Raw genomic sequence first — 12,772 nt, forward strand, 5'->3', positions numbered from 1 at the left:
TCCGGGAGCAACGGTCAATAGAACGGGCAATCACAAGAACCACTCATCACCAATGCCCTTAACAATGTTGCACAAATCCTCCAAACCCTAGCCACCAACCCACCTATGCAACAACCAAGAACCTAAAACCGCGCTTACTTCCTTTCTGAAATTAGGAACCAAAGACCCCCAACCTTCCAAGGGACACCTAGCCCTCTTGTCGCCAACCACTGGATCCGACAAATTAAGAAGATGTTGGACGCCTTGGGAGTCCAGCAAAGTGCTGACCAGATAGCCCTGGCAACTTACCAATTTGAAGGAGAGGCGGATTATTGGTGGGAAGCCACCAAAACTACTATCAACCTTGCCACACTTACGTGGACTCAATTCGAGGCTATCTTTTTGGAAAAGTACTTTTCAGCCCCTATGAAGGATGAAATGGCACAAAAATTCATGTCCTTGCGTAAGGGAAACATGACAGTGACTCAATACATGTCCCGATTCGCCACAGAGTACTTACCGACCAAATTGGTTAAGGCTAGAAAATTCGAATGGGGACTGGATCACTCACTCAGAGAAAAAGTAGTCGGGTTGCAACTCCCAACTTATGCACAAGTGGTGCAGACCACTTTGATTAACGAGAGAGAACTCAACGACTATTATAGGACTAGGGATGCAAAAAGGACCACTCAACAACAAGGAGGACCTATTCGAAATAACAACCAAGGGTATGTCGCTCCAAAACCCTATTCTCAGAACAGCCCTTGTCCACAACTGCACAACCAACCCTGGAGGAACCCTAACCCCAATCCCAACTCTAACCCAAAATAAGGGTAACGGCCCCTTCATAAAAAGTTGTATGATTGCATTGCTTATTAATTGTTTTAATTATTATTGATTAATTGTATCTTGCGCCAATACTTGATTTGAATGCTAGATTGGACCCTAGAGACATGGGGTGATACGCGAATAGAATTCACATAGACGATGCCAAGTTAATGGATAAATGATAAAGTGTTGAAGTTGTAAGATTATGGATTTAATTTGGACCATTGCAATGGTGAGGGTTACCAGTTGGGCCCTGGATTGAAATGGGTTACCTGCGGGGCCCGGTGATGTTATTGTGGTGACCATAACATATGGTACGCCATGAAAAGTTCCAAAGGGTAATCCTGCCCTTGCAAGGCCAGCAAGGGGGGATTGTCCCATGACACGATCATAGTTAGTGGCTTAGGAATGGTGGCGACCCTAACGTATGGTACACAATGGGAAGTTCAAAGGGTAATCGTGCCCCTTGTTATGGTCTTAAATGAATTCATACTAAGTACATAATTTAGATGTATTCATTTAGGACCCTGTGTGCAGGACAAGCAAGGGGAGATTTCCCATGATACGGTCATGGTTAGTGGTATGGGAGGAAATGATCTCGTGGATGAGATCTTAGATCTCACATAGGGTTAATGGATAGTAATAAACTGGTTTATGTGAAAAATCTCTGTTTACTTCTTCGCATCATTATTATCTTGTTACTTGCTAGCTATAAAGTTAGATGGGTAGTTGGCTTGGATTATATTACGGGGTGAACTCTGTCACTCAGGTACGGATTGCCTGGCATCCGTGCCAGATTTTGCAGAAAACCAGGAAGAGACACAGAACCTCGAAGGCGAGCCGTACTATACAGAAGAGAATTCAGAGGTGGGAGCCGAGCCAGAGTACACTTGGGATCCGTATCAAGCTTAAAAGTCGGCTCTGTTATTTTGTCTATTTCATTACCACAAAAATTATTTTTAGTATTTCCACAATGGTTTGTAATAAATGAATCTTATGTTGAATTATCCATTTTGGATTTTTGAACTTTAATTTAGTAAACTTTCAGAAAATTATATTTAATGCCTCCGATTTTTATTCTGAAAATCAGGGCGTTACAAGAGGCGTGTTCTTGAGAAGGGCAAATTCATAATTTTACGCATCTCTGTTACAGAAGTTAGATGGATAAGGGTTTCCATTACTTAGAGGGGATTAAGTGCTGGAAAAATAGTTAGAGGGGGTAAATTGCCCCCGACCTATAGTTAGAGGGGGTAAATAGTAATTTAGCCTTCAAAAAATCCCCACGTAGTCTAACATTCATGCTACATCTTTTAACAAATTTGGCTGCTTAACCAATCCGATCATTTGTTCACTCTTACTCACATTAGATGGCCAATCTCACAAAGGGACTCTTGATGGATTGACTTTGTAGGCAGGACTCTTTGGTCTAGATTAGCCAGGTCCCGCCAACAATTTGCGAAGTCTTGATGCAAAGACATAGTAGCATAGCCAAGAGTAAGCATCATTTGACCTACAAGAAAAAATTGGAAATTATTATATGTTGTTAAACGGAATGAGAAGCAAACCTTTTTTATTTTTTTGTTTGTTTTGAGAAACAACAATAAAATTAGTACATATTCACTTGTTAAGTCACTAACCGGAGCTTTACATTAAATCGCGACGTATTATCTGGTTATGAAGGTAATTTTTTTGGTAATGCTAGCTATGAAATATATTTCTCTCTCTAGTTTTACAATTATGTTATTGCTCATGCATCGATCATCCATGAACTGTCAACCTTTTACCAAATCTACAACATACGTGGAATATTAAACATGGGAAAAAATGGACACGTGTTAATTATATATTTTTTTTGCAATGTGACTAAATGAATACAAATGTGAATTGTTTCTTTACGTAAATCTTCTTGAGACGCTTAACCTCTACTGAAAATCATATTTACCTGGATATCGATTACTGCATGATTTGAAGTGATTTCTTCCTAAAAAGTGGGCTTTGCTGTTCTCATCTAATGGTTGTGAAAATCTCATTTTGTTTCACCGAAATATCTTTAAATCAATAATTGATATCTGATAAATAAATATGATTTTCACTTCTCTTAGGCGTCTTGACGAGATTTACGAAATGAACGATAAGTTTTTTTTTATCCGATTCATAGCGATAAGGTGGATCCCCAAAGAAGGCTCTAAAACGAGCCAACTGCACCCTACAGTTTTTAAAAAAAAATTCTATCCACAACTGCACCCCACAGTTGGGAAGCAGAAACTGTAGCGAAGCCTCTATCTCTTTCGCGCCAAAAGTGAACAGTCAGTCAAGTGAACGGTCGAGGTCATGACTCTTAAAACCCCGAACGACGGAAAACGAAGTTGGAATGCGAACTCCAACTTCGAACTGATCGACGTCCTTCGAAAGAAAAACCAATCCCAGGCTTCGGTCAACTTAGCTTCAGCGCCTGTTTTGCTAATACTATCTCTTTAGAGGTCGCAGATGGGTCGTTCCAAGAACCCTAAACAAGACCGACGCCCAACTACCCAGCAGACCCCTCCTTCTCAGCCCATCCAGAACCTCATATACTCCCTCCAAGCTCCCCAGGTACTTTCTCTCTCGAACTTGCCTTTGATTTCGCTTCATTTGATCTGATTCGTTTATGGGTACGTAATTTGGGCGAACAAAAACTAGGGTTTACTTCATATTTTGCTGATTTGAATTGTTGTTGTTGTTAGGCTCCGTTTGGGCTAGCAAAAGGAGCTAGTTTGTTTGCTATATCCAAACTGATTGGAAAAATGCCATTTTGGTAGTCCAAGAAAGCCAAGCTTTTGTAGAAAACATGGGTAAAACATTCCAAATAGTATAAAAAAATATCATGGGAAAGTTTATTGGACGACTCATCACTTACGGGATTAATTTTTTTTGTGGGTGTGAGTTCATTCTATGTACATTGAGTCCAAGTGATGTGGTTTGGACTTGGCGCTATAGCCCTTATGCACACAAGAGTGGATCACAACAGAGTACAAACCTTAGCTGCACGAAGCGGGGGCGGGGGAGCGGATGATCATAGAAGTGTGGGAGCTTTGTCGGGAGCATTCAGGAAAATTATTAAAGTTATAAATATTTTTATGTATTTTACTATAGTTAAATGTCAAAAAGAAAAATATTAACTACCACTTAAATTGCAAAACATAAAAATATTTATAATTTTAATATGTAATTCCAACTATTCTCCATATCTTAGTTGTATGAAGCGGGGGCGGGATCGGTTGCGGAGGATTATAGGAGTTCCTCTTTCGGGACGGGGAGCGTGTAGGAGTAATACATGAAAATATGTAATGGGAGTAGTACTATTATTCGTCATTCATGTCAATTGCAAAGATTGTCTAAGTGTCTAAGTAATATTATGGTTATAAAGTAATTGAGCAAATTTTTAAGTTAATATTTTTATAAAATCTTATCATTACGCTTTGTTCGTTTTCAAGTTTAACTTTGTTTTGTTTTTGTTTTCTAATCATTACCTTATTTCTCTCTTCAATCATTACGCTATTTCTCCAATTACTTTCATTTCTCTCTTTATCTCTCTCTACTCATTACCTCTCTCTCCAATCATTACCTTACCAAAACTAAAATACCCAAAGATGGAAACCAAACAAAGGCTTTTATTTTTGTCTTTTCTCTTGCTTGGTGTCTTTTATTTTTGTTTCTTTTGGGATTTATATGCCTAAGAGGTTCTATCCTTGTTGGGAGCGAGGTTCCTTGGAAGGAGCGTGGGAGCGAGGTTCTAATGTGGATTCGCCCACCCACATAGGAGGTTCCTGTAACTAAGGTACAAACTCCAGATGACACCAAACATGAACAAGCCAAAAAGCTAGCCAAAAAAGTTCATTTCTTTTAAAAGCTTTACTTTTTTAGCTGGAGGCTACCTAAAAAGAAAATTTTGGGGAATATCTACTTGTACTTTTATAGCGAAGAAAAGTACCGAATGGACATGAATGCACCTTCCCCATAGCAACAATCTATTAATTTTAAGGTTTTGTTTCCATGGAAACATCATTAGCGGGCAATTTCTCACCGCCGTCTTAGTTTTCTCGTGGAGAGAAAGCTACTTTACTCCTAGGTGTACGGTAGAAATGTTACGAATTTTCTTGGTTTTTGTTGCGCGTAAATTTTTGGTTAGTTCGTGAGGGTGGATGTTGGAAGTGTATGGTATGGATAGTTCTGAAGGATGATATGCATATTCTGGTGTACGATACGCATAATTTTTGGCTTATTAATTCCATATTTATTTGGTATCAACAACGCAATTTTTTGGTGAAATTACGAGTAGGGGTGTACAATAAACCCAAAGTAGTTACACGTTTTTTTTGGTTACGTATTTATTTTGTTGGTATTAGGTACTCATTTTTTTGGGTGTTATTTATGCTTTTTTTTGGTAACCAACATTTTTGTCAAATGTTTTTTTTTTCTTTTTTTGCTAAGTATTGTCAAATGTTCTTCGGTGCTGTAGCATAGGTTTCTCCTTTCTCCTGGAATTGTCAATTTTGTAATTAATTTTGCCAAGTGCCAACAAGTACCACACATCCGAGATATGTCCGTCTTATCATTTCTTTCATAACAACCAGCATGAACACACACTAAGACCGATCCGTCATGTGGACCCTGGTCATAATGATTTAATTTGGCGGGGGAAACATATCACTGTTTGTTGAACTGCATTTGAAACATACTGAACCACTTTATATTATGTGGTTCCTCTAATCTTTCCTAAGACAAAACAGAAATGATGCAACTCGTATATGTAGATAACCGTGCCTATTTTCTATATGATCTCTGCGATTCAGAATTTCTTGTTTTAATTTGATTCTAATCTTAATTTTTCCATTATCAGGGTCTGAAACCACCAATACTGAAAAGGTTGTATCATCTGCTTCTCTATTTGTCTTCGAATCATCCAATATGTTGTCAAGGAGCAGGTGCTGATTCAACTTTTGGGGGAATCAGGGTGTCATTAGAAGATATATGTTCTCTTTCTGATATATTATTCAAGGAGCTTTCTAAGACGTTTAATCAGTTTCTCTCTGCTTTACGTGCCGTTTCTGTAAAGCGGGCTCTAAGACAAGCTAGCTTGCATTCTGCTATTTGGGCCATCACTGAACTGCTAAATCTTCTGTTAAGGTGCTGTATGGTCATACTGAACTTACTCGTACCTGACCGTGCTTTGGAAAATGGACAAGTTCTTCTTGATATCCTTGGAGAACTATGCTCACTGGACTTACCTCAAGAAAATGAGGAAAATATTATTGGGTTTGAAAAAGTTTCTCTTAAATACACATATAAGTACAATCACTGTACTGCCTCCTCGAATGAGGACATTGTTGCTTCCTTGCATTTTATGGAGCCAGTTAACCCTTCTCTTCCTTTCCTGTGCGCATTGCTCGAGGTTATTTAAATGTCTTTAACTTTTCTTCATACCTTATTCTCTCTGATTCTCTGGTTGCTTTAGCAAAGTTGAAAAAATTGCGTGAAATATGATGTTATGTCTGACATGCATTGGTATCCAAGTGTTGGCAAGCAAGCTCTAGTGATTAATAGGAGTTGTTAGCCAATTGCATTTTAAAGTACGCATTTGTTAATGCCCCCAAGATCTTGTGTTCCCTTGTATACATGGTTATTAAAAACCCACCATACGGGATATGGATCCTACGATGTGTGTTGTCTCATTCAGAAAACTATACGTATCTCATAAATCCCACGATACCACAACGTATCCTTTGATATCTGCGTATCCTTTCTTTTCTTTCTCTTTCATTCTTAATTTTTTTAGCGTTACTGCTTTTCAGTTTCACTAGCATGGTGTCGGGGTAGATCCTTCCCTACTATCGTTTTAGTGGCCTTATGGTAATCTTTGTTGAGGGTCATAATACAATCATGGACCGAGCATTGAACTTGACTAAGAGTTTGTTCAATGGCTAAATCGATCAGGCAGGCTGGCCCAAAGATGAACTATAAGCCCACCTTACCCAGCAAGATCACCTTTTGGGTGTGAACTGTTAAGGCACAACTGTATCAAAAGGTTAAGCTGTTAGGACATGGGCCTAAGGTGTTCTCAATTATCCAACATCCTCCCTCATGTGCAACCCTGTCTTGCTTATGGAGATGCAAACATGCATACATAGATGGAACCAGAATGCAAAGAGGAGGAGGAGAATGCAAACGGGTAGCAAATGAAAAACGGAGAGACTTGAATCAAGACCTCTAGAAACCAAAGCTCCAACCTACTGTCCAAAAAGCTTAAGCTGTTAGGAATTGGGTCCATTAAGGTACTTGTTTTAACATTTCTTTGCACCATGTCTAATGTAATACAGGAATTTTTCTTCAGGTGTTTGCAGATGAGCTATTGGTCCATGGACAACTAAGGCAGTATTTCATGCTGATTGATTCTCTTCCTTCTACCAGTAGAAAGTTGTTTATATGCCGCTCTAGTCATGGTGACCTTGGAAGTGTTACCGAAATAGTATCTACTCATTTTTGTCTATCATTTTCAGATGATCAAGCATTTGAAAATTTCCTAAACGGATTGTGGGCAATCAGAAAGTATAACAGAGCTCCTGAACTGAGCCTCACTGCTTCTTCAGTATTACTTCTCAATGATTTCATGCTTTCTGCACCTAAATTTCTACATGCCCATCTGATTTCCTTGGTTTCTGATGCCGTCGCTTTTGACTTGAGCTTAGTAAATACGCGAGCAGATTTCAGATTAATGGATTGTTACTTATCAGCATTTGAGAGGTCAGTCATCTTGTACGTCAAACACATGTCTAATTCGCAAAGGAATGATTACCTTAGTGGGGATTCTGTTCGTAAAACAAAAAAATATGGAGGAAACTCTCAGCCAACTTTTGAGTCTTACATTCAGCCAGTCACAAGACAAAAAGTTAAGAATCTAATTACCAAGTTGGATAGTTCATGGCAATCAGAGTTACACATGGTCCTGAGGACGAAATCTGACTTGGCGACTTCCTCTATCGCATACGTAAAGGAAAGCAAACATGTTCTTGACACATCATTCAGGGAAGAGATTATAGCAATCTTAAGTTGCATAATATGGGAAGCTTTTTCTTCTGAAGTTGATGACGCAACATTGCATGCTAGTGGGAAAGAAAGTCCACAAGATATGTGTCTTCTTGCTTCGATACTGAAGTTAATGAGCTGTTCATTGCAACAAACTATTTGGTGTTTGAGGCATGATGGCAATTTGGGCTGTTTGAAGACCTTGAAAGACTTCTCTTCATGTAAGGAATATGATACTATAGTGGGAATCATAAGTTGTTTTCAACAAGTTGGCATCTGTTTACCAGTTCAGAAGTCCTTATGTCGCATGATGGAAATTCACCCAGAAGCTCACAAAGAGTCCAGGGTGATGCTTTTGCACTTTTCGGGCTTGCTATCGTTAAGCTTCAGCACTGGGCTTGATTTCTTGGTGAAGGGTTGCATATCAACAATGATCTCATTGATGAATCTCATTCTTTTTGAAGAGGGTAATTTAGATGCATTGAGGTTTGATCACAGATCAGAATCCTTTTCATTACATCCGGATAATGTGCCAGAGGTGAACTTTTTCCCCTAATCTTGTGCCTACGTAAGATTTCCTTCCTATTTGTGAGGTGATTTCCTTAACTGGTTAATTTTGCAGGCTAAGGTGGAGAAAAAATCTAGCCTCTTAGTTGCATCCAAATTTCTGAAAATCCAGACTCTGTACTTAAGGTACTTTTATGTTTTAAAGTAGGTAGTTCAAATGCTATTTGCCATCCATCTAAGTATCTGTGTTGTATTGGAAATCTATTGTGCTTATATCTCTGTCAGCTTCTCCGATGCCGGTACTTGTACTAAACTTGTTTTTTGAACTCCCTTCGTTTTTTTATGAACATCTTTGTTATCCTGTTCAATCTGTCTGTTGTGTATGGCCTGTTGGTTGTTTTCTTTTTTTCTTTTTTGGCAATAATCTGCATATAATTCGTTAATTTGAATTGACGCGTCTCTTTCATAAGTTACGGAGTGTCTCATTTGTAAAAGGTCCTGGTAGTCTCTGTTTGCCTTGTTTTTATATTATCACTTGGAAGCTAAGGACGGATACGGACACAGGACACAAATAAGACACTACACACACATGGATACGTTATTTCTCTAGAATATCGGACACATACATGTTGGGGTTACGTTCAATTCCTAGATTGACATGGGACTCTAGAAACCTTAAAAAAGATAGACATGGGCACTGTTAGGAATCCTCAAGAAATCCTTACAAATAGCCAATTGAACTTAATGGTAGGAATTACGATTTTCCAACTTTGTCTATTAAAGAGATATATGAAATTCATGAAATCTTTGATAATTACATGTTAGCAAGTGTCCAAGAAGTGTCAATCGCATATATAGTTCTCTACTTCTCTGTCACACACACCAAAGAAGTATCGGACAAGTTGTAGAAAGGTTGAGGCACGTGTCTGAAATTAAGAATTTTATTTTCTAATAGTGGACACAAGAAAGAGTATCGGACAAGTGTCTGAGAGTGTCCAAGGAGTGTTGGTGTTCAACACGTGTTGAACACGGACGCACCACCTTCTTTTGAGTGTCCGTGCTTCTTAGCTTGGAAGAAACTTGGTATAAGAAAGGCATTGTAACAAGTAGCATAGTGATACTGGAATTGGTTTGTTGTGCTATTAACTCTGACATTACAATTGAAGAGATACGCTCCTCCTGGCTTTGTTTGCACTGGTTGTTTTGGATATTTACTTGCACATTCAGCATTGCCTTGACTTTATTCCTTTCCAAGTGATCAATATTGATGCAGGACACTGATGATTGAGGGATTCTGAAGCTGATTCGTTACTGTTTAAAGCTAATAGGAAGTTGGGAAGTGGGATTCTAGTTGTACAAAATATGTATTAGTTAGTGCTGAACTACTTGGGAGAAGGGGAAAAGGCGTTGTTCTGCGTACTTCTACTGTACCATGAATAGTAACTTTTGGCTTCTGTCTGACTGTGCAAGCTAAGGTCTGAGGTTGAATTACTGCAGTGCTTGAGGGTTGAAGTAGGGATAAGGCGTAGGAATTAGAAAATTAAGAAGAAACAGAAGGACAAGAACTGGGTTCTAGAAGTCACTCATAGAAGCCTTAAGAATCACCCCCTCGGGTTTGATTACTTCACCTTATCCACAAAGAAACTTGAGGCTCTACATATTGTCTGCAGACTTGTAACTAGTTGTGAGCATTCCAATAAGGATAATAAGATACAGTCCCAAAATCTACTTAAAACCAGATAGGACACGAAATTAGAAAACCAACTAAAATACTTGGCACACACATGACCATTCGGTGACCTCTATAGGTATGTCCAGCAAACTGTGGAGTTACCAAAATACTGTTTACCTGTTAACAATTAGAAACAATAAAATCATAACAAATTAGAAGCTAACTTACATATTCTTGAATTGCAATTCTCCTAAAAGCCTAAAATCTTAAACATGCATGGTCCAATTGATCCCAACTGGGTTCGGCTTTATCCAAATGATTTCAAACTCAGTTAACTTTACTGTTTCTTGATCTTTTATGGTCCACATTAATTAGCCATTTCACCAATTTGTTTGTAGTCGTACTGCTTATTAGTGAAACAATGTATTCTTGATAAAATTACTTGTGATCCATGTTTTGGTCCTTTTGGACAAGAACCTTCAGTTGGTAGATGGCTTGATATAAGTTATTGGGGCTCAGATGGCTTCATATAAATTAGCGGGCTCAAGCTTTCGAGGAATTGATGATCCGATATAGCATCCAAGCTACCACCTGAATTCAACTATTGTGTTATATTTCTGTTTCCCAGCTAGGTTTCGTAATTGTGCACTTTATTCCTAGTGCATTGTAGCACCCTTCTTAGTTTTGTGTGGATTTTATTGGTTCATCTCTTGAGGTGGGATAGGGCTAGCTTAATATGGTATTTTGACCCATTTTGTAGCAGTTTTTTCAGGCTTTTTTTTATCTAACAGGACTCATTGTATCTTTGTGTCCCTTATCTTCTTGCATCTTCTTAGACACTGCTATTAGTTTTGTAAGGGCCATAGTAGATTATACACGCGAAGTTGATTTGGGCAAGAGCGTTTTTGTGATTGGAGAGAAACACATTTTGTGTGCTCCTACTGTGAGATGTGCTCCGTTTCTTGTTGTGAATAGAAAGCATCTCTAAGCACTTGTGCCAGCAGTCCAAGATTTGAAGGATATATCAAAGACTTTGTTATTATCCGTCAAATATAGCTCTAGATCGAATATATACACGTGTTGGTCATTGACAGCATATACTCCAACCGAGAAACTTGCTATGTTAGAGGCATTGAGCAGTTTTACAAGAAATTTTTTATGTTCTGATAGAAACGTACTTATTACGAGATTGGCTAACAAACATCAAGATTGTCCGATTCTACCTTTGAATTAACAATAGAAGTGTTTACCTACCATTTTCCCTTCAAAAGAGCATCTTAGTTGCCACAAGATTTCTTCTCGTCTGGGTTCTTGTTGAACATGTTGATCACACCAGCATTATAAGCGTTCACACTTCACTGTAGGTGCAATCATGGGAATAAATTCAGCAATACGTCTATCTTAGAGTTTTTTTCTACTAAATATCCTAGATTTCAGTCAAAGATGTTTAAGAGCGTCTTATATTGGTTTTGTTTTCAATTAATTTTGCAGAAGTATAATGCAAGCAAGCCATTTATACTTCATGCTGCTCTTCTTAAGATGGATAATGTCACGTTGTCCTGGTTGTTTTCGAGAACATGTAATCTTTTGGAGCATCAGGAAATTTATCTTTTCGTGGCAAACACACCTGCTAATCTTCCGATGAACACGACTTTTTGCCTTTTCTGACACTCTCAAAGCAGGCCAGCATGCATACTGCTGATTTAGCATACGACTATTTGCATCAATTCTCACAAATTTGTTATTCCCTATCTTTACTTTCACTTTTGCTACAAGTAGACCTCAGTGAGGTGTTGATGAGAAAGTTGGTGTTATTCACTTGATTCTATTATTGTCAACTTGTAACTTCTTAAGCCATGTGGTTACCAAACTGTTATACTCAGTGCTATAAACTTTTCTTATCTAGTTTGTATGATTCATTCGCAGTGTGCCCTCTCTGTCAAGTGAGGGTATAGGACATGAAAATAAGCGAGAAGAAACTCTAACAAGGCCGTCAACCCGGAAGAACACTCAGTGTGTTGTAGGAATAGAAGAAGAAACGGAGGAAACCTGCAACGGGCAGATTTTTCTGAAGTGCAGGCTGGAAAATCGGGGAAAACCACCTGATTTTGATGATTTGGCTGACTTCATTGAATGCAAGAGAGGAAAAGATTATACTGGCTGGTTAAAGGACCGGCAAAGATACAGGAAGTGGAAATGTGAGAAAATGGCAGTACTACGATGGAAGAAGAGAAAAACTTTGAAATTTATGAAAGGAAAGAAAACGTAGAATTTATTTGTAGTTTGATATATAGTACCCAGAATATGTGAACCTCGTTGTAGTTGAGGTCTGCAATCTACTATTGAAGTTGTGGAGTTGTGGAGTTTAGAGTGGTGTATAGGACCTTTTATTGTTTAGCCTTGTTTTTTCTCCTCGTTTTCCTTTGTACTTATTACTCACCGGACTATATAGGAACCTTCACCAATTCACTTCCTTTCTCTTTTCTCTTTCCATCACTCTCTTGCTAAACATAGACAGGGAAGTTACTATTTTCGGTCCCTTTTTAACACTCTTGTAAATCAATTAAACCCAAAGGATTATTACCCTCATTTGACAAGCCATACTTGCAGAGCAAAAACATGTTGTCCATTACAGATACTTTGAAAGAGCATCAATACAAATTCTCAGTAACCACTTCTTACAGTTTTGCTTTGAAATTTTTTTTCTGCCTTCTCTAGGGGCTC

At 38.4% G+C, this 12,772-nt stretch overlaps 1 protein-coding gene across 2 annotated transcripts; it reads left to right on the plus strand.

Annotated features, from left to right (window-relative positions):
- The first annotated feature begins 3,105 nt into the window (after positions 1-3,105).
- On the plus strand, positions 3,106-12,517 carry LOC131329124 (uncharacterized). Of its 2 annotated transcripts, none has more exons than XM_058362198.1 (5): positions 3,106-3,399; positions 5,687-6,238; positions 7,178-8,407; positions 8,492-8,562; positions 9,650-11,947. In XM_058362198.1, the coding sequence occupies exons 1-5, from the start codon at positions 3,295-3,297 to the stop codon at positions 9,672-9,674; spliced, it is 1,983 nt and encodes a 660-aa protein (XP_058218181.1). In that variant the 5' UTR covers positions 3,106-3,294; the 3' UTR covers positions 9,675-11,947. The 2 variants fall into 2 exon arrangements, with proteins under 2 accessions (XP_058218181.1, XP_058218180.1); XM_058362197.1 differs by lacking the exon at positions 9,650-11,947 and adding an exon at positions 11,975-12,517 and having other exon boundaries at positions 3,108-3,399.
- Positions 12,518-12,772: the final 255 nt, after the last annotated feature.

Source organism: Rhododendron vialii, chromosome 6a (assembly GCF_030253575.1).
Source record: "Rhododendron vialii isolate Sample 1 chromosome 6a, ASM3025357v1".
NCBI classification, from domain to species: Eukaryota; Viridiplantae; Streptophyta; class Magnoliopsida; order Ericales; family Ericaceae; genus Rhododendron; species Rhododendron vialii.